Consider the following 27,838-nt stretch of genomic DNA (forward strand, 5'->3'; position numbering starts at 1 on the left):
TCCTCCTCTCAGAACTGTGCAGATTTTTTATTTTTTCTCTTTATGAGTGAGCTGCACTTCACCCTCAGTTGGGTGAGGGAATGTAAGCTGCTTGCAAGCAGTGGCTGGTAAGAAAAGCACCCCCCTGCCCTGGCAGAATGGTTGGGGTGTGCAGGTGAAGGAGGAGAGCAGCCCTTTGGCCAGCTCCACTCACACCTGTAAGCTCCTCAGCCATGCTCTGTATTCGGCAGTAGCTCTGAGCAGCCCAAGGAGATTCTCACTGGGTATCTGATGTATACAGGGCACCTAACGCATAATTAGACAAGTCCACATCTGGAATAGTATTTATGTACTTAGGTCCCTATTAAATATACGAGGAAAGATTCCAAAATAGCAATTTGGAACCTAAAATATTTTGGCAATTTCAGTCATGTTTGAATTTGACTCTAAACCTCATTTTTTTAAGTGCTGAAGATTCACAGCTTCAAGCAATAAAGCAGAGTTTTGTAAGCTGTGAGGAATCCAGAATCAGAATGCATTTTTCACATCTGGGTTTTAATGATGGAAGAAATCAAAGCAGCAATTATGGCCAGAAGAATTCCTGAGAATGACTGCTTTAGACTTTAGAATAAATTGAATTTAAAAAAAAAAAAAAACAAATAAAAAATGATGCCAGGGCAATTCCTTCCCTTCCTATCATGAAAAGTGGAAATAAGAATGGAAATACTCACTTTCACAGCAATTTTGAGAGACACTTCTCTGATGCTGCCCAAGGGGGGATAGAGTCTTCCTTCTGCAAGATTCTGCTCTGTTACCTCGGCAGCAATAGTCTAGAAAGAAGAGGATGGCAATTTTTAGGGATGATCTCAAGCACATACCACATTCCCTCACATTACATGGTATGTGGCTGAAACCTCAGCAGCATCGGGGCTGGGATAGTCCTGAGTGGGAACTCGTGACCTGTTCAAACACACATGTGTACACGTTTCATCACAGACTTCAGACTGGAGCCAGAGCGGGGCAGTGCTGTGCCAGGGCAGCAGGTGTGGAGAAGGAGAGCCCTGTCATGGCTCCTGCACCTCTGTAGGTGTAATTGAAGCATGAGCTTTCCCTGAGCCAGGAGAAGGCTGCAGCTTTTTGCTGAGGATGAGCTATTTCCCCTCCAGGCATTGATTGTGCTGGGACAGGTTCTTTAAAACACCTGGAGTACATACATGTGCCTCCTATCATCTTTTTTACAGTATCAGTTAAATGTCAATTGGAAACCTCTGCTGTGATGAGGAAGATTTCATCAGAGATGTGCCGGACCCCACCGGCAATGACTCCCAAAGCCACTCCTGGGAAGACGTAGGCGTTGTTTCCTTGGCCAGGGAAGAAGGTCTGTCCATTGGGCAGGGTTACCTTTGGGAATGGACTCCCACTTGCAAATATTCCCCGGCCCTGATCAAAGAGACAGAAAAAAGCATTCAGATTTGGAAGAGAAGTCTTATATTTCTGCTGCTATCATGACCTGTGCTCAGGGGACACTGGTGACAAAGTTGCTAAAACTCAGTCAGCAGAGGCATCTCCACCAGAGCCACCTTCAGCTGACACTTTGGGAAGACCCACCTCACCCAGAGCCATGATGAGGGCCATGGGCAGGGCCACCAAGTACTCAGCATGTGTTTGTACTGCAAGTGCTCTGCTGAGGAGTCTTTCTACCTCTCTATCAACCATCTATGTCTGGAATATGAAGACAGACCCATGGGATAAAGGTCTGGGGCTGTGTGATTGCTCTGGCCATAGGCAGATGGTGGGGAAGGCAAAGGAAAGAGTGAGACAAGGGCTTCTCTCTCAAGCCAAGTCAATTCACGTGACAGTAATTCTTCAGTGACATTGAGTCTAAGTTGGGTGATGAAATAGTAACATAAACAACTAGGGTGGGGTAACACAGGGGACAGAAACTGGAGAGGATGGGACATCTCGCACAGCTGTGGGTGAAGGAGACAAGCACTTTCTTTAGAGGATCACAAAGTAATTCAGGCTGGTAGGGATCCAAATTCTTGCTCCCAGCAAGGTCAGTTATGAAATCAGACCAGGTTGCTCAGAGCTTTACCCAGTCTGGTCTTGTAAAACTTGCAAGGACAGAGACTGCATGAGCACCCCCTGCTCCACCTCCTGATCCTCCTCTCAGCATCAAAGTCTTTCTTTAGACCCAGCTCAAATGTCTCTTATTTCAATTTATGTAGGCTGTCACTTGTTTGCCAGCATGCCCTGCTGCGGTGTCTTGAGTCCAGCCAGGCCCCGAGCTCCCGGTGCCGAACTGCGGTACCTGGGTGAGGTAGCAGGGTGAGGCGGTACCTGGGTGAGGCAGTACCTGGGTGAGGCGGTAGCACTGCTCCGCTGTGCACTCTGCTTTGCTCGTGGGGTTGCTCAGGGCAAACACAATGGGCCTCTCATTGAAGGCTGCCATGTCCTTCAGCAGCTTCTCAGTGAAAGCGCCTGCAACGGCCGCCACACCTGGAACAGCAACAGCAGAGTGAGGCGGTGCCTTCCCACTGTGCGACTTCAGAGCATCGGGCTGGTCCTCTGGGAATGGTAAATGAACTGTGGGAGGGAACCAGCTTCATCTCTGGAGGTGATGAAGGTAGCATCTTTCTCATATGACAGTGAGATTTAAAGCCTATCTCAAAATAAAGTCCTCTGCTCCTCCAGGCAGAGTGGGCGTAAGTGTTTTGGCCAGCCTGACTGCAGTACTCTGACTCCCAAAGACCTTCCTGAGGTGCCTGTTGTCATTCTCATCCTGCCCAGCCTGATAGGGCCAAGTTTGTTGCTTGAGAGCCCTAGATCCTCCCTCTCCCGGCACCTCCCTCTACAGCTCTGTCTGAAAGAATTCCTACAGCTCCAAAAGTGAGGAAGCCTGTGCCCCATAGTTAACACAAAAAGGATATGGAGAACTCAACTGACAAAATGGGAGTGAAAAAAGCTCATTTTGTTTTGACTAGGAGAACAAAAGGAGACTCTGGAGGAAAGACAGAAACTTTCCTAAGAATTGAATTGACATGTAAAGATCATATTAAGTGAACTCCACCTATAACTGCTGTAGGCTTCACTTTCTCCACAACCTCTTCCAGTGTGTCCACACTGGGGTGGTCCTGGGCAAACATTTCCTTCTCGTGGTTCAGGTGGCTCCTGCCCTGTGAGGAAAAAGGAATCAAACTTTGGTCTGTTGGCAAAAGGTGGACACAAAACATAGGAACTCATCTTCAGCTCATTTCGTCTCTCAGCCCTCAGCCTAAAGCAGATTCCACACAGCAGGAGCTCAGCACCAGCCAGCCAGGCATGGAGCAGTGGGTGTGATGTCACACTGGGCTGGCCTCTGCTCCTCTCACCCACTGAAGTATTCTGACTGTGTGGAGGAGGGACCTGGCTGCCCTTCACTTGTACATAAAGCACAAGTCTCCTCCAGTCTGAGGAGGGACAAGGGCAGAGGCCCTGGGGACACAGGGAGTGCAGAATGCAGCTGGGCCAGGCTGGGTCACTGAGCAGGGCACAGTTTTGCTGTGATAATGCCCCATATGATGTGCAAGACTTCCAGCACTGCTTGAGGCCATGGCCAGCAGAGTACCCTTCCACTTTAGAGGCCCAGCCTGAAGTGCTGCCTTTAGGGTGGCCACTGCTGCTGGCACACTTGTCACCATGAGAGCTGGTCCTCTGAAAGCAGGAGCAGCAATGCTGACACCAATAAAAATGCAGCCTTTACTTCAGGGCTGAGCAGCAGTCCAAGGTATCTGCCTCCTCTGGCTTCTCTAGCTGGCAATGGATGACAGGTGAGTGAAGCTCAGCTCTGGAGACAAATTCACCTTCACAATCAGTCCCTTGGAGTCCACCATCCAAATTTTTTTGATTGCATCCTCTCGTGAAACTCCTTCCTTTTCCATGGCCATGAGGATGAGATGAGCTATGCCCATTGCAGCCTGGAACACAGTATATAAACACTTCATTGGGATATCATTATCTTTTGGGGAAAGATTTTAAATGAGAGGTGGGTTGGGTCATCCCCCAGCACTGTAAAAGCAAGGGAGACTTTCTGTTGTACAGTGCCAAGGCATGGGGCTGATTTTAGCATTGTAGGTGCTGCCATAAATAAAAACCCTCACAATCATTCAGCAGAGCAGGTTGCTGGTGAGGCTGAAAAAGCAGGGGCTGTTTCCATAATTTAAACCAGCTGCTGCAGGGGAGGAAGAGAGGCAGACCCTTAAAAAATGCTGGTGGCAATGCCAGTACAGAGGAACTCAAAGCCAAGTGGGACTGCTGCATCTGAAATATGACCATGAGGAAACTCTTCTCCCATTCCTGCCTGGGAAAGCAGCCCTGGACATTCTGTGTGTTTGTGGTCCTATAGCCATGCCTGGCCCTTCTGCCCAGATGGGGACTAAGAAAGCAGGAGGGGCTCTGTGCCTCAGAGATGGTGACCAGCACAGACATATCTGCCAGCAGAGGTGGAGAGACAGAGAGCACTCTTTGTCTCAGTGAGGGATAGACAAGTAATAACAGACCTTCCCAAAGTCTCACAGGTGGGCAAGAGCTGGGACAGGTCCTAGACCAACATCTTAGTTAGTCCATAGACCAGGCTTTGGAGGGTTCTTCTTCTTCTCTCTTTGAGCAGGGTGCCATACAGGCGACGTGGCTTCTGCCATGGAGCACCGTGACTGACTCCAGATAGAAAGGTTGTGCTCTTACACTTCTTTGAGTCCTTTGGACTCTGCTGCTAAAGAAATTCTGCTTTACCCTAGACATCAACCCTGAGAACTCAAACCAGCCTCCTTAATATTCCTGCCTCATAAGGACCTTCCCTAAAGGTTCTTGAAGCCCCACTGACACATGGGCAGCCTCGTAGTATCCACGGAGTCTGCTCAGGACAAGTGGGCCAAGAAATCACTGAAAGATTGTTGGTAACTTCCACACAGCAGCAAGATCCACCTATAGGGCTCACTCCTGCCCAGTGACAAGGAACCTGCTTCTGTGCTTTGTCCTCATGAGGCCAAGCCTTGCAGGAAGTTTCACAGATGACTTTTCTCTCTCTAAATTTCAAGATGGAGCATTTCGAGGTACAAGCTCAGGAGCATTCCTACCTCTCCAGCTCCCTGGAAAACAAACTTCTGGTCAGAGAGCTCGCTCTTTGTGATCCTTGAGGCTGCAATGAGGCCAGCGACTGCAACAGATGCTGTGCCTGAAAGAGAGAAACACCATGAGATGGACATCCTGGCAAATGCAATGTCCACCCTGTAGATGTACTGTCAGAAACCTTGTGGTAGGAATCATTCTCTTAAATTCTGTCACTGAAAGATCATAGTGCTTTCCTTATGCTGAAATATTAACATTCAAATTCTCCTGCAAGGCTGGAGAACACAAATTTTCCTCCATGCAGAGTCAAAGGGACACCAAATCCTAGAATGTCAGAAGAAGTTAATACCTAATTTACAAGGGTTTAAGATGCACCTGACTTCTCTAAGGTCACATAAGACCCCTGTAGCAGAGCAGTGGTTTGAACTTGGGTCCCTTTGTCAAAAACTCTGTGATTATGGAATTACCATCCTTTTCTCCTATTTACCTTCACAGCCCAGTATCACCATTTTTTTACTCCTCTAACACCCTGATACCCTGACTTACAGCCATCACATCCTGCTGCTAAACACTAAGGAATCATTGAGAACAGGAGTTGGTCCCAGATTAATGAGAAACAATGCAGTAAATGGAGCAGAGTCCTGCTGTTACAGCCACTGTGATATCTACAGCTTTCCATGCATTAAGGGGAGCAAATGTCCAGACTGAATAACCTGCCTTTACCCCACATAACTCACATATAAATCACACGCAACATTCATCTAATGTCCTGTCCCAGGTGAAGAAATGTGGTGGAAATAAATAAGGCACAATCTAATAAGGTTTCAGGCACTCATTGGTGGTGTCTCAGCTCACCTGGGCAAGCTGGATGCAACATTAAAGGGGACCTGGGAGTGAAGGTGGACGTTTGATCACAGAATGTGGAAAGTTGGAAGGGACCCATAAGGATCATAAAGTTGATTCGTATTCTTCCTTAGCATTTGAAAGAATATCAGTTTGGATATATCCTAATTTTGATCTATTCCCAGCTCTAGTTCTGGTCTCTCCATTCTCATCTTTAGAAGATTTGTGAGAAGTTTTGTGAGAAATCAGGGAGACCTGATAGTAATGAGTAACAAGTCTTGCAGGGGTGGTCATGGCTGGGGCAAACAATGACCACTTAAGTTAATACACCTGATTTCACCAAATTTACAGCATTTCCTATTTTGCTGCCCATGTAATCAGCCAGTGGTTCAGGGTTTCAAGTAGCCAGTGCTTCACTGAGGTTCCCTTCAGGGTCCTTAGGCCTGGGGTGCTGCAGGGCATCAGGAGCAGTCTGGTTGAGAAACAGCAGTGCCTGCGTAGACATGACCACGAGCAGTGACACCAGCAGGTGGAGCTGCCTCATCTCGGAAGGACCCAGAAAACAAATTCAGCTGTACCTGCTCCATTTCTTTAGTGCAAAAGCTGCAGACAAGCTAGGAATCTGCTGGTATATCACTGGGGAATGATTCACACTCTTATCATTTCCTAGCAAGCAGAAAATATAGTGGAAGCACAAGTACTCTGTCCAAGAAGTACTTTTATTGACAAGACTTACCTTGTTTAGGGAATCTATACACACTACTCTGACAAAGAAAATCTTTATAGGCCAGGCCAGAAGTATTCGTCAGTACAATGTAAAACAACTTCTGATTATAACTCAGATGAATTTAGTCTCCAAAAGCTAATAATTAGCCTATCTTAAGAGTGATTCTGGTTTAGCAGAGGTGACAGGAGCCATACTTCTGCAACAGATGTGGTGTCCACACTGGCACAGTGGTACAGAATGGCAGCATCATTTCATAGAACCATAAAGTGGTTTAGGTTGGAAGTGACCTCAAAGACCATCTAGTTCCAACTCCCCTGACACAAACAGGGACATTTTCCACTAGATCAGGTCGTTCCAAGCCCCATCCAACCTGTCCCTGAACAATTCCAGGGATGAGGCATCCATGACTTCATGAGGGCACTGCAAGCATTCATGCCTTAAACACTAGACTGATGGCTGATAAATTTTTAAGCTTCTTTCTTGCATGAATCACTTGAGACACTGGTTTCAGCACCAAGGATGAATTCCCTTCATCACCTCAGAAAAGTTTTTACTGTTACATTTCCAGACCCAGACCATCTGAGTTCAGTCAGTTTAAAAGGGAGTTGATGGGGAGGGAAGCAGCCACTGAGCACCTTGTTGCTTCAGTATTAACATGTCACAACTGAAGGAAGTGTACAAAGGATTTCCTCTAGCTCCTCCTGCACTACATCTCTGCCTTTTAATGATCTCTTTAGAGTAGTGTATTTGCCTGGTGAAATTCCACTGGACCAGGAAAATTACAGAGGAAGATAATGAACATCCAAGAAATTTAAAAGAACACTGGATAATTGCCTAATTTTTAGCTTTTGTGTTTTATGGGTGTCACATAACCAGTGTATCCTCATTCTCTGTGTTGGGATGAGTCTATAATCAGTAGGACTGTTTGGTGTGCTGCCATGACAGACACTGAGGATGGGACTCCTCTAAACAAACATGTATGATCCTGCTTCTGCTAAAGAAGCCCTGAACTGGGTCAAATGAAATACACCCTGGAAGAGTCACTACTACCATATGTGTTTTAGAGAGACAAGGTAACTGGAATACATGTAGGCACTTCTGTTGCAGACATCTAATCTGTGCAGGAAGAGATTCCACCCTGTAAGTCTGAACTGCAAAGAAATGGGAAGAGACCAGGGTCCCCCAGTTGTCAGTAATGCCAAGCTTGTGACATGCAGTAGAGCATGAACATCTGTGTGTACACTCACACATGTTCACACACTATCTCCAAGGCTTACTTTGCACAGAAATTCCCAAATCCCTCTGTGGGTGATCAAAGTTAAAAAGCCGGAAGTGAAACCATTACAGTCTGATGGTGTGTCAGGTCATAGCACTAGTAGTGATAGATGTCTGGAAAGTATTGAAAAGACTGACATGTAACTGGAGAAATATCTTGTTTCTCTTGGTCCTGACCCAGGCAAAACTGCTTTATACCCTGCGACTGTCAAGAAGTCTGATGGGACAAATGCTGGTATTTGTAAACCCATTTAAGTGGGAAATGCTCTTGAGAGATTCAACAGAGGGAGGTATTTGAGGTACTTTTTAAAGGTGTCACTAGCAGGAATTTGACAAGTAGTGTGTATGAAAAGACAGGGGGCATGGACTCAGTCTGCAGAGCAGAGACCTCTGGGACTGGGTGTGCCATTACTCATCCCCTGCACTTGTACTGCAGCTTTGACTAACAGCAGGGCTCTGTTCAGCTCTGCCACTCCTAATCCTCTTCTCTTGTTCCAACGTGTTTCTAATCCCTCCATGTCTCCCAAATTCCATCTCACCCCCATTATTCAAGTAATAAAGTTACAGTACTTTTGTACTTTGGCCTTGGATCAATACTCTACTTTGATAATTACAATTTCTGAGTACGGAACAACGGAGTATCTCTGTGGAGAAGGGTTCACAGCTGGTTCATGTAAATAATTGGCTAATCGTTGTGCTTCAGTTCTGAAAGAAAGTCAGACTGGGGCAGGGAGCTCCTCAGCATGGCAAGAAAAAACCAGCCATCCTTCAACACGTTGGTCTATCTGTTTTCCAAAGAGAATGAGTGCTGCTATTGCAGATAACTGCTTCCCTAAGTAATTAGCAAGAGCCAGCTTGGCTGGTCTGTATCTGAGGTGAGATATGGAGGGGTACAGAGAGAAGAACGGAAAGTGCTTGCAAACCGTCCTATCTATCCAAGACTTAAAATGAGTGCTAAACATGATATCACAAAATAGCAAGCAGACCTCAGGACCCCTCTGGGAAGTCCACAGCAACAGAACCAGTACAAAAAAGAGGCATTTAGAGTTAAGGCACACTCAGGAACATGGCCATCTCTGCAGGAATCAATTTCTGACACACGGGCAGAATATTGTATAATACAGAATATTGTAAAACATTAAGGAAAACCCTGTGGGGTTGATGTTCTACTCGTACTAGTGCAAGTGAGAACAAGCCCCAGTAGATGTCAGTGGAGGTACACTGGAGCATAACCTGAGCAAAGGATCTGCACCCCAGCATCGCTTGGGAAAGGCTGCAGCAGAGAGGCTCCCGTTCCTAGGGATCTGACCCTTCCTCAGGGTGGGGAGAATGGGCAGAGGGGTGAGCAGCTCTGCACGTGGAGTTACAGGAAGCACTGCACGAGTCTCCGGGAAAACGCTGCCCAGTGCCGAGGTCAAGGCTGTGCTCTGTGCTGTGGGTGCCAGCACCAGAGGCTAAGCAGGGATCATGGGGGAAAGCATGGACCATGGGGGTGCTTGGGGGCAGGAGTCCCTCTCATGATGATGGCTGGCACTGCCCTGTCACCTGTCCTGGAGGGCTGACTGAGCTGAGCTGAGCATCACCACCATGCTGAGTCCTTCCAATAGCAGCAGCAATGGGAACGTGCAGCCACACCACTGCCTGTTTCCTCACACAACACCTGTGTGAGTGATTCCCCCTTCTCCACAGTACACTGGTGGAAAAGATGACCAAATTCAGCCTGATCTTTTATGTTTTACTCTTGACCTGCCTGCTTACGCTTTGCCCTGTCAAAACCATGCCAATATGAGGGCCCAGGGAACAGCAAACTCTAGTTTTAACAGCTCCAGCAAAGGGCAGCCAAGGATATATATCTAAATTTATGGATGAGGAGGAAGCCTAGGGCTTTTTCAAATTCTGGTTCACATTAACTCCCTGCAGCAGTTCCGCCCATTACTGGAAAGCAGAGTGGAGCTTGTCCAGATCCACTCCAAATGCATACTCAAAAGTAAAACACAACAAAGCTGGAGCATAAAACTGCCAAAGTGTTTGCAGCTCAGGGTTTTCCCCTCCATGGCTGTGGGCTAGTGATACCCTTCCCCAGAGGGCTTCTGTAAGACATTAAGAAAATAAACTTAGAAGTGGTGCAGAGTTAGTCAACAAGAAGAGAAGTAAAATGCAAAGCACTGATACACAGGGATGGAACTTGCTCTCTGAAGGGTGACCCAGAATTGTTGGTGGCATGGAGTTGATCTGCCTGACAATGGAGAAGCCTAGTGAGGCAATCTCTTAGGTTCTTGCTTTTAATCTTTCCACTGTAATGTGCTTGGACTATACTGTGCATAAACTTAATGATGGGTTCTGACCATGGCAGCAGCGTGTGAATTCAACACAAACCCAGGAGCTGGCCCTTACATAGTTAAGGCAGCAGCAACAAGGGGAAATGCAGCAGCCTCTTCTGCTGTGGAGCACAGCAGGTCTAGAGGGACTGTTAATAGTGAACCTCTGCAGGACTGAGAACACCTCCACATCTATCTCCAGGCTGGGTAAATCCCCAGGGAAAGCATGCTGCTCAGGAGCTGCCTGGCAGGACATTGCCTGCTTTGTTCCACTGCACGGTACCGACCCGCACTCCCTTCCTATTGTGCTTCCCCCTCCTTGGCTTCCTGTGGTAATTACCGATGCATTTACCACGCCAGCTGAAACAACAAAGTAAGATACTGTACCATTTTAGTCTGCTGAAATTAATGACTGCCGAGCCAAGAACTCTCACTTTGCCTGCTTCTCACAGCACATGGAAACTTGCCTGTGAAACAGGCCTCCTTTGCACATGATTGATTTCCAACTTGCCCAAGTGTTTGAAGCTGCTCAGGTTTGTGACACCGGAGTCAGCCTGTTCCCAGCCTTAGCTGAGATCTGGAGCACTGTTGCTTCAGGCCAGGCACTGCTTCCTGAAGTGGTTTGAGAAGGTTAGGGAAAGGTTATCTGCTAGGATAATGAAAAAAGGTAGTTGGTGGGTCAAGAGATATTTTGAGGATCATCAGCAGTCACACATCCTACAATCGAAGGGAATCATTGCTGTAATGACTTGGAAAAGACTCAGAGGTGTTCTGTGAAAGGGAGAACCCTGAGCATTGACTGCAGACTACTTTAGATTATAGGCTTTATGCTTTTGGGCACTGTTCTCTTTGCCCTGCCTGTATGTGTGAAAAACTTTTGAATAACATGATCTGACACAATTAATTAAATAACACATTAAAGATTTCTTAAGTTTTTCAGCAATTCTGACTAAACTTGCAGAACTACTTCTGCTGTTCAGTACTGAGTCTTAAGAGGCATCAAAGTTGGTCAGGTATGATTTGCCTTGGGAGATCCATACTGTCCTCATTCACCTTCATGTTCCTAGGTGTGCTTCCAGAAGACTTACTTTGTAATCCCCAGACACTGTGGTTAGGCTAGCTGGGCTAAAATTCCCTGGATCTTGCTTTTTACTTTTCTTGAAGATAGGTATGACATTTGTCTTTTTTTTCAGGAATTAGGATCACCTCAATCACCATAATCTTTCAAAGAGTGACTTTGTAATGCTGTTGGCCGCATACCTCAGATGAATCCTTAGATGCATCTCATCAGGTCTCATGGACTTTGTCTCTTGAGCAATCCCAGCTAAACAGGCAAAAGTCCATGGAGATGCTGTAATTTTGCTAAAGTTCTCATCACGGAAATAGAACTCTGGATGTTTTCCTTGATCTGCAGAGGTCTTTGACATCACCTCCCCAAACATCCTTGTAGCCAAACTGGAGAAGTACAGATTGAAAAAGTGGGTGAAAAAGTGGCTGGGCTGGTAGGCTCAAAGGTTTGTGGTCAGTGGTACAAAGAGGCCAATAATAATATAAGTTCTCATAACAATGTGGATTGTAAAACAGAGTGCACTTCCATAAAGTTCATGGATGATTACAAATTGGGGATAGTGATTGACACAGTGGTGGTATGACAGTCATTCACAGGGATCTCAGCAGACTGGAGAAAGGGACTCAGGGAAACCGCCTGAGGGTCAGCAAAGGCAAATGCAAAGTCTTGCAGCTTTGCAGAAGAAAATTTTGGTGTCATGGTGGACGGCAAGTGGAAGATGAGTCAGGAGTAAGCCCTTGTGACACGGAAGGCCAACTTCCTGCTAGACTGTATCAACAGGAGTTCAAGTGATAATCTTTTCTATTTCAGCACTTTTGAGGTCTTCCCTAGACAAGCACGTTGCATCTGGGGCTTTCAGCACAATGACAAACTGGAGGAAGTCCAGAGGAGGGACACAAATATGACCAGGGTGTACAAAAAAGGACTGAGGAGCTTGGGTTTGAAAGGGATGGAGAAGACTAAGAGGACATCTAATTTCTGTGGAGTGTTTGTAAAGAGGCCAGATTCTTCTTAGAGGTGTACAAAAAAAGATGAGGCACAATGAACACAAGTTGCATCTAGCAAAATTCCAATTAGATATTAGGAAAAAAAATGCAGAAGGAAGGTGAGAAAACTTTGGAAGAGGTAGTGCTAAGAGATTGTGGATACCCATCCTTGTATATACTGCAAAGTATTTGGCTGGACAATGCTCTGAGGAACCTGAAATAATATAAAACTTGGATCTAAGCTTGAAATCACCCTTTATTTGAGTGAGGGCTGGCTGATGTCCAGTGGCCCCTTCCAAACTAGTGCCTTCAGTGGCTTTATGTCATTTATTGTATGAAGCAGGAATCCAGAGATGCCTGCTTCAAGGATTTGCCAGACTTGACAAACTTTTTAAGACTTTAAAGTTGTCCACTTTCTGTTTAACGCTGTGAACAATTAAGTGGAACAAAGTTAGAGGAGGAAGAGAAAGAGCAGGAGCTAAAGGCTTCTCATGTACCTCTAATTTTATGTGCTTCAGAGCCTGCCCTTGTACTTTACTGGGAAAAAGGAAGAAGTGACAATCAGTTTTCTCCCTCAGAACTGTAATTGAAGCTGTTGCCCCTTGCATGAACCCAGACAGAGCTGGGAAAGGACTGATGTCATCACCCCCTTAGAGGAAGGGGAAGCACTCCCTCAATGGGAGCTCCCACACACGGGCACTGTGAGCCAGCTCCTGCCTAGATCCCAGGCTGATGGCTTTCAGAACAAGCAGTCACCTCATCCCAGTTGGTGGTACCTGGCAGGCATCCCACTCAGCATCAGCATGCTGGCTCCAACTGGAAGGGGTCTGAGTCACCTTCATTCTCTGGGGTTAGGATGAATTTGGAAATACAGTAATTTGTAAGACAAAAGAAAAAAAAAGGAAAAAAAATAGGTATTAATATTTTAAACTGTTTTTCATTTTGTGTAGGCCCTGGGGCAGCAACAGGGAGGCCTAAAGGATCTTAAGGGAAGCAATTTATACCTTTTTTCCTCATCTCATCTGGATGTGTATGTGTAAGCATACTATATCCACAGTCCCACTAACCAATGGTCAGTGAGTTTAATTAGTATAGCTCAGGCCTCATCTACCTTTCACTGCTTGTGCCTAAGATGATTTTAATTCAACATGCTTAAAATATTGCCAGCTCACAAGTTGGAATAATTCAGGCTCAGAAGATCTGTTCCTGTCTCGTTTGAGTAAAATTAATCAGGCCTGCATTAAGAAGGCTTTGTATAATTCTCATTAATAATTTAAACACCATTTACATTGAACTCTAACAATTTTTAAAGTAGGTGAGTCATGAAAGATCATCATGTTAGAAAAGAGAGAGTCTCAGGTAAACCCAAAGAACAGGGGGGTGTAAGTGAGAAATGCCAGTTCCTACCTTTTTCATATCTGAGGACACAGAGGGATATATTAGGGTAAATCAGACTACTCATCCCATTAATTCAACTCCTTTATCTCTGACATGACTCCAAGACAGAATTAACAGTGTAGATCCAGTATTCCAAAGGTACTCAAACTAATTTCTGACTACAGCCCTAGTTTGGATTTCCCTTTGCTTTCTGACAGCTCCATAAAAAAGCCTAGACAGGTGCTTACTTCCTTCGACTCATTGCTTGTTGTGCAAAAGCTCAGAAGGATTTCTTATCTACTACTGAGAAATCAGTGCCAGCAAAATGCTTTATTTCAGAATATAACCATGTTTTACTACAAAGAGGTAATATCCTACTCTTTCAAAAGGCAGGACTTCAAAGAATTTTTGGGAGACTTGACATCTCCTATGCACTGTGACATGTATCTAACTGGGGAGGATCAGATAAGGTCCATTTTATGATAATACCGTTTTACAGCATCCTCCTGGATTTAGTTTGCTGCTCTGGGGTAGTCACTACCAGGAACTGTCTGAGGCATTCAGTTATGACCTATGGGCAAAAGAAAACAATAAAAAATAGTCTGCTGCTTCCCACTCAGAATATGCAGTTTAGCTTTAATATTCTCTTTTTCTCCTGTTATCAAAGGAACCTTTCAAATTCACCAAGAAACCTTTGCTGTTCACTCCAGTTCTGCCAAAAAAAGCTACATCCAGGCCCCTGATGTGTGATTTGCCACATCACCTGGCCTCTTTTTGACTGCTGAGTCCCCTTCCACTTTCAGAGAGAACAACTAATCCAAAAGAAATCTTTACAACATCGGCTTCTTATTATGGCCTTCATCTGCCCATCTCCATAAAAGTCTGAGTGCTTGCTTCCCCCATTCAATACTTCAGTACAAAAACGTGTCTCCTGGGTTTTCTTTTCCTGTGCTTCTCTCTCCACTGGGAGTTTTTGGGGGTGGCAAGAACACCAGATGAGTTGAATTGTACAGGAGTATCCATCTGCCCTTCCCTGACATGCCTTTAGATTCTGTACTTCTAAACCCTCTTAATGAAAATGTCTTTGAGCAGGTCCATGCATCCCACCACACCAACCACATTTCCCCAAACCAGATCTTACTCCTTGTGTCAGATAGGAAGAAGCTGCTATACACATTGCCAAATATTGTTAGATAAGCAGCACATGCAGAAACAGCACTGTAAAGTCTGCTCACAAAAGAACCAGTATTGTGTGAAAAATAACACTGATGTTTCTTTCAGTCTCTTTCAAGTACAAGTGAGGATGAGCCCAACTGACTGCAAATAATTAAATCAAACATTGGAAATTTCTGCATGTTTCAAGCAGGACTAGACAAAAGAAAAGATGAAGGGACTCAGAGAAGAACTGGTTGTTTGTAGACACTTGGGAAGACCCTGTCCCTGTCAAATGGGCAAACAGCCCTTCCAAAGGTTTAAAGCAAAGTCAGCATCAGACGGGGATGCAGAGTGCATCCCTGTGGGCATTGAGCAATCCTGCTGACTGCTGAGCCTCTCAGGGCCTGGAGACTTGCTTGTTATAACCCAGCTTTGCTGCTGTCACTTCTCTTTGATGCTGGAAGAGTTATGTTAACCACACTAGGGGAGAACTGATCTGTTCTCAGATTACTGCAGAGCTAGCATCCACAGAGAGGAAAGAAGCTGGTTTACCTTTATTTTTGTGCATGTAGTAAAGAGTATAACAATAGAGGGAAAATGCCAGGATCAGCTAATGACCACCTGGCTCATGCAAACGGAAAGCCTTGCATAACTGTTAAAACGTCATCATTGTTTTAGGTAAATTATAGAAAATTAATGGAACTCTCTAAGTTACCTGCATAATCTAAAGCATATGATCCATTTTCTCCCTTGGATGTTTCTTCCATGAACGGCTAAATTCCTAAGAACAATGGAGTCTCACTTTTCAACTCAGATGGCTGAGCTTTTGTTTATATTTTTAAATGCTTCTGTGTAAACTCTAAAATTTGTCAGACATCTGACTACTGTATAATAAACAGTCTTGTGATATTAACCACTGCTTCTCATGACAAGGTGAAGGTTAAATTTGATTTTCCTAACAGTACTTACCCTGAATATCATCATTGAATGTGCAGTATCTGTTGCGGTATTTATTGAGGAGACGAAAAGCGTTAGCATTGGCAAAATCTTCAAACTGGATCAGACAATTCATGCCGTACCTGCACATTAAGGGGCAATTTAAAATGGATAAATAGGACAAGATATACACCATTTACTAAGGCAATGTAGCTAGACACTGTAGTGCAGAAATAAAAGTATCATGACAGAAATGCAGCACAGTAACAGCAAACAGGATCACACCCATCCCAAGGGCCACACACTGAGAAATGTGGAGTCACCAGGACACCAGGATTAAATTGCATTAATAATTCAGATGGCTTCTTAATATGTGTACTTATATACCTACATGTACATGCATCTTTGGACTTTTGGCATGAGAAGTTTTCAGTGGTGTGTTTGCAGAGGAGGTTCTCAAAGCAAGGGAGACACTCTTTGTATTGCAGCTGCCACACTGCATCACAGCAAATCTGACTGCAAAGGGGACACCAGTTAAAGAAACAGTACCAGGGGCCCACTTCAACTGTAAGTGGCCAAAAGATGAAAAAAAAATCTGCTTGTAGGATCACGTGGAGTGAGTGTTTCATGGTGGGACTGAGTGGTTCATGGTGTGATTTCACAGCCACACTTCTGTGTTTGGAAATGTTTTTCTCCACTGAGTTGTTTAGCAGGAAACCAGCACGCAATGACAGCTAGTGACCTGTAGAGTGAAAAGGCAGGAAATAATTCCAAACTTTCCATAATTGTCCAGTAATTTCCAGCAATTTCAAGGAGAAGTGTGCAGTTTGTAAATTGGGTAATATTGAGACTCGGCCATATATACACACATTCATCAGTTTGTATGACTCTAGGCTGCATTAAAGCTTTGCAAATAAAATCTTAAATGGGCCATAATTACTAGTTTCTCACACATAAATGTGATAGGATAGTGAGAGAAACTCAGGGAATGAGTAATGCAACTATTAGCAACCTCTGGGCTGCAGGCAGGTGGAGGGGTTCTGAATAGCTGCACTTTGTTAAAAGTAGCATCACCTTACATATCTTCTATTCAGACTTTCCTCCTTTGCCACTGAAATCTGAGGTAGAACACCCCTGCTTTAGTGTAGAAACTGATACTGGATAAAACATACTCCATTTGAGAACTGAGGTTTCTGTCATGAAAAGGTCTTTTCATGGCACTCACAGTGTGGGCAGTCAGGCTCTCCTAGAAGGGCCTTGAATTTTTTATTATTATTATTGTTTTCCACTTCAATTATATCTGTCAGTAAGGAGACAAGGATAAGCACATGCATTATGCTCCTTTATTTTTCCATCCTGAGAATCTCTCTCTTTATAAACCCTCTGGTCTCAAAAAGGGACAAGGGTTGGCTCTAACACTTGATTCCCATTCTCTGTATTTCTTTTAGAAAAGGACCACAGTGGGGACAGAGCTTTTAGAAGGGCCTGTAGCAACAGGACAAGGGGTAATGGTTTTAAGCTAAGAGAGGGTAAATTTAAACTAGATGTAAGGAAAATATTTTTTACAGTGAGAGTGGTTAAAGACTGACACAGGTTGCCCAGAGAGGTAGTGGATGCCCTATCCCTGAGAACACTTAGGGTAAAGGTAGATGGGGCTCTGAGCAACCTGGTCTGGTTGAAGATCAGCTTACTAATGGATGTTCCCCTTATTCATCACTTGGATGTGTAAGGAAAACATGGCTAAGAGGGAGATGACACAGCATCCAGAATATCTGCTAATATCTCACAGCAAATACTTAGCAAATCTTTATGCAAGTTCAGTTGCTATAGAAACTATTTATCTGACACTAGTCTTACTGGTATCACCGAGGAAGTAACATTACTAACTTGCTTAACAAAATCAATTATCTCAGCCAGCATTGATGTACATGTGACCAGCTCTGTGAATTCCCACCTCACTTCACATTTGTGGTCTGCAGCATGGGACAGTGCACAAGTTACTCCTGTTTTCCTCTTTGATCCCTGTACATTAAGCAAAGTACAAAAGAAGTATGGTAGCCCATAAACACTTCATTTCTCTTTCTGCCTCTCAGTATGACAGGACAGTGCTGCAGTGCATGCTCTTCTCACTAAGGTATTTTTTTGAAGATTGTTTTCTTTTTCACTGCAATACATCTACTGAGCTTTTTAAAGTATGAACTCAATTTTTGAGCTTATGTGAGCCTTTGAATAATGTGAAAACTAAACTTTTCATTCACAGAGACCACATAGTGGTCATGGTAAGACCTGATGACTGGATGCTTTAAATGAAAGAACCAAGTATTTCGAATTCACTGTTAAAGATGGGAATCTCAGATCATGATCTTAGTCCTCAAGGGCTACTTACCATACTGAAGTTTTGAGAGAAATTTGAAGAACTTGTGCTACCGAAATTCACTGAAAATAAACACAAGTAGGCAGCTGACTTACTGAGTTGTCTTAGAAATCTACCAGTTGATCTTGCTGCCCTTTTCTAGTGGTACTTTGGCAGCTGCACAAAGTGCTCCATCCAAGGGTGACCAGAGCAGGCTAAGGATGAACTTAGCAATGAGTTTGAACAAACCAGCTGTTGGGGCCATGTGCAGCAACATCTTTGTGAGCATCAACATGATGAGTCAGTTCTTCTGACAGCACAGCATCTCAATATTTTTGTAATTCCTTTCATCCTCAAAGGGATTCAGAGCTCTCTACAAAGAATGTTTGGGTGGCACCCAAAAGTAAAATGTAGCCAACCTGGGACTAGAGCACAGAAGTCCTTTACTATGCAACAAGGCTAAGAAAAGGTCCAACTCAAGTAAAAAGGTGGAGAATACTTGGTACTGCAAAGGAAAAGGGTGTCCCAAGAGCTGCTACATATATTGGAATCCAGCCAATAAAATGCAGTGCAGAATGCAATTTCTTTCACTACCTTTACATAACTAAAATTTGGTTGTGTAATGCTCAGCTGTGTATTGCCCAGCTGGACAATTCTGACTACCCTCCCAGACGATGGAGAGAAAGGGCACATCCAGTAGCAACTTCTTTCAACTAAGTGAAAAATGGAAGTAGATAACATCTCTGGAGATGCCTCTTTCTTCAGAATGTCTGTGAAGGCAGACTAAGATGACCAACCTAAATTTAGATATCTAACTTTAGACACCTAAATTAGGAGAGGTAATCTAATTTTATCTAATTCTCTCAGTTAGGAAGATCTGGTTGGGAACATATTAAATGTATGTCATGCACCTTAGGCCACTGGCTTATCACCCTTTTACTGCAATACAATGCTGCCCTTCAATGTTTGCAATTTCTTTGTTGATGTCTGCAGAAACTGCCCTGTTTCATCCCTTGTGTATGGTGTCCAAGTGGTCCCCTGCCAGCAAGCACAGAAGTACTCGATGAAGCGAATTACACTGGCCAATCTTCCCCATCATAATGTTTTAAAATGAAAACTGATATTGCAAAATTGTATTTAATTGGAAACATTGTATTTCCCACTAAGAAACCAAATTAAATTAAATTCCTTTGGAGGAATCATTTTTAATGAGGTATGCTTTTGCTGAACCTTCTGTTTTGTTTAATACGTGACATCTGATATGAATGTAGTCCCAGTTAGTACCAGCATACTTGCTGTCTACAGGTGCAGGGTGCCTTTTAATAGAAAAAGTGTTAATAAAGTGAGTGTTTGAACAAAGATTTCTGAAGATCCCTTCCAAGACACTTAAATATTCTTAAATTTGAAGCAAGTATTAATGCTGGCCCTGCAGAGAGATCTTCAAAACTGCCGTGACAGGAAGAGACTCTTGAGGTCAGCCTACTTAGTTTGTTGTCAGTTCTCATAGATCCTTCCACTGATCCATGTGACTCATCTCCTAACTTTCAGCTGAGAGCCCTGAAGGAGATTTGGAAACAGATCATCAGGTCACATCAGGACTGAATGTTTTCCAGTCCAGGAAAGGCATAGCCAGCTAAGGTTCTCTCCGGCAATCTCATCCTGGCTGTCAATGATTCATCTTCTCTAGAGCATTCTATGATCTTCTTGGCATGGGACACGAGTAGTTAAACAGCCAAGATCTGACTGCCTTTATCTAAAAGGAAAGTTTAAATGTATGCTGTCAGGATTTCAGACTGACAAGGTACAATGAAACTGAGCAAGTGCCATGGTCCTGTGTGGTTTCTCCCATTTCTCAGTTCTTTAGCTCCCTTTCAAAAAAGGGAAGGTTGTATTTTTTGAATGGTTTTGGGCTCAAAGTGTTGCCATTCCTGTTGAGCACACTGCAGTTTGCATTTCGTGGGATCTCTGCAGTTCTATGTCTCCTTGTGGAACTGGAGCTTTCCCCTCAGCATGAGTCATTCTTACATCTGCAGGCTGTCAAGAAGGATCCTTGGACAGAGGTGTTTTTGAAAGAATTCAGACATGCTGAAACTTGTAACTGGTTACACTACAAGAGGCATTATTTAATACTGTCACCATGTCTCCTGTTGGCTGACAGACCACCATCTGGGGGATCCTGTTCTCTGCCACCTCTGGAATTAATTTACCCATTTTGTAGAATTGGAAACAAAAAGATACACTTTGTCAGTTCTTCCTCATCCAAAAAAATTTACCAGTCTTTCAGGCAAAGATTATATTGCCGTTTCATTACTTTGCTTATTTCATGGTTTTGTGCCACAAATGACCCAAATTATGGCTCTTATACCTTGCAAAAATCTTCCTGTGAAAATAGCCTCACTGGGGAAAGCTTTATAGAATGGTCCCATGCACTCATTTTAGTCCAATCTCCAGCCTTGGCCTAGCAAATCTTGTACAAACAGTACTTTCAATGAAACAATACACTATTGATTAGAATAAGAGTACAAACTGTCACCCTAATGAAGGATAACTTAAGGAGCTGAACACATATAATATTATAAGGCTATTGTAAAAATTATCACCTGAAAATCTTTATTAAGAATTGATCCCTGTTCCTGGGAAACACACAAACATAGGACTCATGCTTTGTTTATCGCTGTATTGTTGTTCTAGTACTGTTGCTATCCACCTACATCTACACAGAACCCCCGAGCTGTTCCAAGAGAAAAGATGCTCTCAGCAAAGTCTGTATCCACTGCAGAGAATGATACACATTTCTCTTGGATGACCACCTGGAATAAGTAGTGAAACAAAAATGTGGAACAAAAGAGCATGAATCCCAGAAAAGGAGTAATGATTACATTGCTTTTAGATTCATTATTCAAGAGATTTCTTAGTTGCCTAAACAATCTCATAATGCAATTTTGTCTTTCATCCTCATTTGTATGTACCTCTTTGAGTTCATTCAGACTCATTATAAGCCATGAGGTCAGAGAGGAAAAAATTCATGAGGCAGCAGTTACCATTTGAGAAGCATCTGACCAAAACTGCCCAAGTCAGAACTTCAAGGGATGGCCTGAGGACCTGTGCAGTGCCTTTGCTGACCAAGAGTTGTTTTTTGATATTTTTTTTTTTTTTTTGTCAATGAGGAGGGAGTATAATGCATATAATGCATTCTTACATGCATGCATAAAAAAAAAAAAAAAAAAGAAAAAAGAAAAAAAAAGTATTTGCAAGAAGATCCTGTTTCTTTACAGAAAGAATCACAAGAAATAAGTTCCAGTCCTTGTCTGAATTTAAAATTGTATAGCACTGCTTTCAGCCATTCATGATGCAAGGCATCTGCTTTGAGGAGCTGCAACTCGTTTCCATAGTCTTAGATAAAACCAGGCAGAGAAGAAACAAATTGTCCTTGCCCTTGTCATCTTATTGCTGCTTGAAACATCAGCAACCAAATTCTGATTTCCAAAACTAAATTATCTGTAAAGAAGCCCATCATCAGAAAAAATATAATGCTTGGCAAGTGCTCAGCATTTAAGATTGGAAAAACAAAGTCCACTCAGGCAAGTAAAACAAGACAAGAACCTGAGTCTCTCTGGTGTCTTGAGGCCAACCTTAGCACTAAATTGTTACTATGATACTTGTGAGGCTTCTCATCAGACCAGCAGCAGTACCCTGCCATACAATTCCTGGCCAAGGCTAGGGGTCAGTTTGGCCAGGCACCTCCTTAAGAGGCCAGCTGGGAGCAGCCCTGTGGAGAAGGACTTGGGGGTACTTCTGGATGGAGAACTGAATATGCTCCCAGCCCAGAAAGCCAACAGTGTCCTGAGCTGCATGCAAGCAATGTGGGCAGCAGGGCAAGGGTGGGGATTATGTCCCTCCTGAGACCCCACCTGGATCCAGCCTCCTGCTCTGGAGACTCCAACACAAGAATAATGTGGACCTGTTGGAGTGGGTCCAGAGGAGGCTATGAAGACGATCAAAGGGCTGGAGCATCTCTCCTACTGAAGACAGGCTGAGAGAGCTGGAGTTCAGCCTGGAGGAGAGAAGGCTCCAGGGGGACCCTGGAGCCGATACAAACTTAGGAACTCTGGGTCCTGGGTTTAGAAATCCCATGGTAGGGAGCTGCATCACAAACCCAACAGGACCCGCTGCCTGCCTCACCAGCATCTTAGGCTACAGACAATTTCTAACATTGGGCAGGAGTCTCACTGGGTTTCTGCCAACATAAACATAGCCACCATGCTCTGAGGCACAGAGCCTGCTGTGGATTCAGCGAGTGCTGCATCAATAAAAGCACCCCTTAAAGCACAAAGGTATCAGGAAATCCCGGAATTGCACATTTTGGAAACTGGGGGATGTGTTAAGGATTGCTGTTCTTAGTCATATGCCAGGGCATCTGCTATGAGCTACTGTTAGAAACAGGATAAGGGGCAAAATAAAGTTAAGATTAATTACAAAGTTCTTGAGGGAAAAAAGAATCTTGAAAGTTCGTAGTCAACTTTCATTATATTCTTTTTAAGGATAAAACTCCAAACAACTATTCTGCACATCCAGTCTCGTGACTTTGAAGCACTAAGACCAGCACTAATGGCTGCTATGACCATTCTAGTGCTTTTATGCAAAATGACATCATCCTGCTTGCAGCTGGCAAGAGGAAGGCACTGCAGCTCCTCAGGTGTGGGCCAAAAGCAGGAGATGCAACCATATTAGTGCTGACCCTCAGATGTAGCTTTGAGCTACTCTCTTAAACCCAGCGAGAGGCACACAACAAGGAGCAGGGCCTCACCCTGTATCTTCTGCACAAAGTATCTTCAGCAGTTTCAGCTGCATCTTACTGAAACTGCTGTGGTTCATCTGGCATAGGTAGAAAAGCCCAGACAAAAGCCTGGAGCAGAGGGCTTTGTGACATCTGTAACTGCGTTATCCCAAAGGATTTGAACTCATGGTAATAAAAGCCACAGTGATCCCTAGCAGCACATCTGGAGCTCAGTCATTCCTCAGTAGCAGAAAATCAAGCTAATGAAAACTAAATACTGTTCTTTGACTTAAAATATCATCCAGGGTCCTAAAGCAGATTACAGATGCTGGCTGATGATCACATCAAGCCAGGACAATGGACAGCTGGGGTGGCTCTTCCCATCACCATCACTTCTCCCTCGTGAATGGTGTCAGAGTCCCTCTGGCCATGGTAACTGGGGTAAACGGGCACAGAGAATATCCACCCTTCATTCCATGAAGGCTGGATGTGGTCTACATGATGCCCAAGGGCACTAGTGATAGTGTGCAGACCTCCTAAGAGACACACAGATGCTAGGAAGTGACTTTGAGGGTTAGCAGTACATGTGAGGGCATTTGAAGCCCATCAGTGCCTAGATAATGGTGCCTAGAAAATAAAGTCTAATCTTTCAGGATCAATTATCCAAGTTAACTAGAGCATGTGAAGAAATAACATGGGGGTGTATCTGTACTAGTGATTTTGTTTCTGGAAAGTGCTGGTGAATTTGTGATCCATGACCCTGGAGAACTGCTGAAACAGAGGTGACTTCTTTTCAAAAAGGTTCTGATTGTTGAAGAGCACATGAGACCTGGCTTGGTATGTTTGTGAGTAAAAAGTACTGGGAAGGCATTAGGCAAAGAGAAATCAGGTAAGCAACATACACAAGAAAAAGAAACTCAGCAGAGGTATCTTTCTTTTTCCATCTGAGAAACTGAACACTTGATCTCCTGATGTTTTTTGTGCTCTGCCTTCTGGCACAGGCTGACAGAAAGCTTGTTCCCCTGGTCACTCTGTTAGTAAGCACTGATGGGAAAGGAAAGGGGAGTGAAGTTATGACAGGTTAATGAGGCTTTGTTGACACGGTTTGCTGGCATGGGGAACTACATCTCGTAGAGTCTCAGGCTTGCACATTTCACATCTACCAGCCAGCGACTGAGGCTAGAGCTCTAAATGGAGGCTGGGGTTCTGGGACAGGTCTGGCCCCTTGGAACATGATGAAAGCTACACAAGCATTAATTTGATGAGCTATTCACGCCCCAGAAACTCTGGGGTTTACTCTGATTATAATCCTTGGACACTTCAGGTGAATACTTATTTCAGCCTAAAGAAATGTACCAGGTTAAGAGCGAAACGGACTTGTCCTTTGCCACAGTTACTGAGCAGATGGAAAACTGAAGCAGTGCCTTTTCCCATGTGAAGCATATTGCTGCTCACTGTGAGAAAACAGCAATTTCTCAGGCTGCTTCATTCAGACACAGGTAGGCTCAATGGGTCAGATTTTGCAGGTAGCTGCTTCCCAAGAGGAGCAAAAACCATAGCTTAGAGCTGTTGTTAAAGAGCTTAGTCATTTCACACATTTTAGGTGAAAGAGTAATGAATGGTGGTTTAGGCAGCAGGAAAACACAACAATTTATCCAGCTGTTCCAGAAAAAGCTTTTCTTCCTAAAATTGCCCAGGGTACCTACACTTTATTTCAAAATATTGGAATTGCTAACTCTGAACCCTCAGGCACACACCTCGTTTCATTACTAGGTGGGTACTATGAGACCAGGAGTCCTTTCTACTGACTCTATGGGTCTCCAGCAACAGAAATTTAACATCTGTTTGATATTATTATTCCATTAGATTATTAAATCTTCTCTCCCTTGGCTTTTTTGTGGGCTCCAACACATTCCACTTCAGTGACAAATGTCCCTTGAGCCAGCAGTACTTTGCAGGGTGGGAGGTACCTCTGCAGAGGAACTGACAAATGGTTTCCATGAGAAGTTAAAGTACCCTCAGGAAGTAGACAGAATTTCTGCATGAATATCAAGATGAAAAGGAAACCCCCAAATTGCAAGGGATTTGTGGCAAAAAACCAAAAGGTTCCTCCCCAAGTAACTGAATTTTCATGTGACATTACAGACTTGCATAAGAGATTGCAGCAGCTCATACTCACAGGTTGCCTCAAAAGTGGAAGCAGGCTACAATAGAGCAGCATGCTCTTGACCTTCTGAACAATTTCTGCTTCCTTTTGTAACAGAAGTGAGAGCTCCTACTGGGTTGAATCCAATCATTCCAGTGGAAATTTGAGACCAAATGAACCTGCTTCATATGAGTTTGCCAAAGCCAGGCTGATAGCGGGATTATTCACTAGCCCAGAGTGCATAAGGATCACACTCCTACAATGCTTTAAAGTACACTGGTGGTCAGGATAATAATATAGGGTAATGGCTCTTTCTGCTCTATGATCTCCAAATACTTTACAGATGTGAATGGAGAAGTGTAAAGCAGAATTTCCCAGCCCCACTTTGCTGAGAACTTTCAGGGGCCTTACTGTGTTCATGGAATTCATCCTGGTTAAGGGAAATAGAAAAGTGGGGACAGGGGCCCCAGGAACTTGATTACCAATACTTGGATGAAAGCATTAGACATGACTTCACAGCCTCCCAAGATAAGAGTTCATTGTTTCATGGTCTTCTCCCTTCAATGTGGAGATTAGCTCATGTAAACTAAACACAGGAAAATAACAGCCAATCCTTCCTCTCCAACAGCAAGCATGGAAAAGGCAAATTGTCTTTAGTGGGTGCAATGAGCTTTGCATTTAACACCACAAGCATAAATCTCAGAGCCAAATTTATGATGGCTGAGACCATCATCTGCTTTCTCATTCTGTTGTTCCCATTCTATCAACACCAACACTGCAATACCCCCATGGTCTTCTGGCCAGAAAAAAAGCAGGATAGGGTTTTCCTGAAGGATTAATTAGTGACTACAATGAAAATAAACAAAACCCCCACAAATCAACCCTGATGACCCTTAAATCATTTCTGCTTGTCTCTTGTGATTTCCTAGTTGTGTTTTACCAGCTTTCTGGCCTCTAAGATTTTCTTCTCACTAGATAATACACAAAGCATCTAACATAATACTACAGCGTAATCAAATGACATTTCAGTCAAGATTCTTTATCAAATATAAAGAGGGTTCAGATGTGACTAGATAGTACTCTGCATTTCTGCCCCTATTTCCTCCACCCACAGCCAGCTGGGCACTCATTCCATGTGTACACCCATCCTTCTCAGTGGATGGGGAGGTGCTGTGTCAGACACTGCTCATGGTGCCTCCTGCCTCCAGGGAGACAGGGAACTGTGAGGTGATGACACATGTACCACCGCTCCCTCCCCTTTGTGCAGGAACACACACACACATCCAGCTGCCTGGAGACACACAGGGAGGGTCAAACATAGCTCCTTCACTGGGAAGAAAAGACAGGCAGCAGCTTGGCAATCAGGCACAGACTGCAGCTCTCTGCTGCTCCTTATCAGTATCATCTGCAGCTTTACGAAAGGGGAAAAAAGCTGCTTATGAGCTTGTAGTTTTCCAAATGTTTTTCCTTAACAATTGTCCTCATGTTCCTTCTTATGATAATCTCCTTGGATCATCATGGAGAGTTTAATACATTTTCTTTTATTTTTCAGAGAGGTGCACAGGGCTGAGGTGGTAGTTCTGCTCTTCCATATTAAACTTCCTAGTACATCAGAGACCCTCTATCCCAGTTAGTGAGATGAATGGAAGTATGCAGCTGGTCTGTCGCATACTTATAATCTTGGCCTTCTCACTCCACAGACTTAAAAACCAGCAGGAAAATTCCTATTTTTGACAAAGCCATAAAGAGGCAGTCTGCAGACTCCACACTGTGTGAAGGAACATGCCATTTCCATTTAGATGATTTCCTTCACAATGGCAAGAGCTAGAAACTTCCTTTCTAAAGTGTAAATAAACCAAAGTTTAGGTTCTGACTATCTGAATGAGGCTCATAAATACATGACAGAGGCCAGACACAGCCCACAGGACAGATGTTTGACACCTCTGGCTTATGTGGATAGGAAATGCTTATAAATAGTCAGTCCCATTTCAGTTGTCTGAAGACAAATATTTTTGACACAGAGTGCTCAAGCATAAAGAGTCATTTACAGACCACCCAGGAGACTTGCATTGAAATGACCTTCCTTTGCTTGGATGATCAATTATACTGATGTTTATTTCAGGAGTTGCAACATTTGTTCTTAAATGGAAGCAGCCCAGAGGAGGCATGTATATAACCCCACTTACTTGTTGGTAACTGCCTGCATAAACTCATCAATCAGTTCGTCGTACTGCTTCCCACGAACCCGCTTGTGTTTCAGTCCAATATACAGTGGATCATTCAGGAGAGCCTAGGACAAAAAGCAATTCTGTTGACATTGTCTCTTCTGTTGGATGGACAGAGATTTATGTCCCAGACTACCAAAAATTTTTTTCTGATGTAGTCATGTTACTTTTACTTCGCCAGCTCACGCATCTCCTCCCAAGCAGGAAGTGTTTCCGTAGGAAGCTATGGCCTATCTTTTAGCATAAATAAAGTCAGAGGATGCAACAGTTCTTGACTGCCATAGGAAATGGAGCTCTGCATCCCCAGATCAGCTCTACCAAAGGCTCTCTGCCAAAGTGCCTCACTCCTAGTGAATAAAACTGACCCTGTGTGGGGGTGTTCACTGTGCGTCCAGTTCTTAATTTTGCACAGAGGGCAGGACAGCTGTTGACCACAAACAGTGCTTTGTGTAATGAAGATCACCTGATGTAACTTGAAATGATGTGTCATTTAGGCCTTTTAGGTGACAGCACAGCGGTGACCACAATCAGTGATCAGATGGCAGAATGTTCCCAAGACCTGCACC

At 43.9% G+C, this 27,838-nt stretch overlaps 1 protein-coding gene across 5 annotated transcripts in view; it reads right to left on the minus strand.

Annotated features, from left to right (window-relative positions):
• The window catches only part of ME3 (malic enzyme 3), a 117,252-nt gene that overhangs the window by 368 nt on the left and 89,046 nt on the right, over window positions 1–27,838 (minus strand). For all 5 annotated transcript variants that reach the window (XM_072926881.1, XM_072926867.1, XM_072926861.1 and 2 more), the window contains 8 exons: window positions 27,234–27,337; window positions 15,805–15,914; window positions 5,094–5,191; window positions 3,822–3,935; window positions 3,050–3,155; window positions 2,336–2,478; window positions 1,246–1,419; window positions 711–809 (listed from right to left, as the gene is read on the minus strand). In XM_072926881.1, coding sequence (XP_072782982.1) covers window positions 711–809; window positions 1,246–1,419; window positions 2,336–2,478; window positions 3,050–3,155; window positions 3,822–3,935; window positions 5,094–5,191; window positions 15,805–15,914; window positions 27,234–27,337 — 948 coding nt within the window. The remainder of the gene's footprint in view (window positions 1–710; window positions 810–1,245; window positions 1,420–2,335; window positions 2,479–3,049; window positions 3,156–3,821; window positions 3,936–5,093; window positions 5,192–15,804; window positions 15,915–27,233; window positions 27,338–27,838) is intronic.

This window comes from Taeniopygia guttata, chromosome 1 (assembly GCF_048771995.1).
Source record: "Taeniopygia guttata chromosome 1, bTaeGut7.mat, whole genome shotgun sequence".
NCBI lineage: Eukaryota > Metazoa > Chordata > Aves > Passeriformes > Estrildidae > Taeniopygia > Taeniopygia guttata.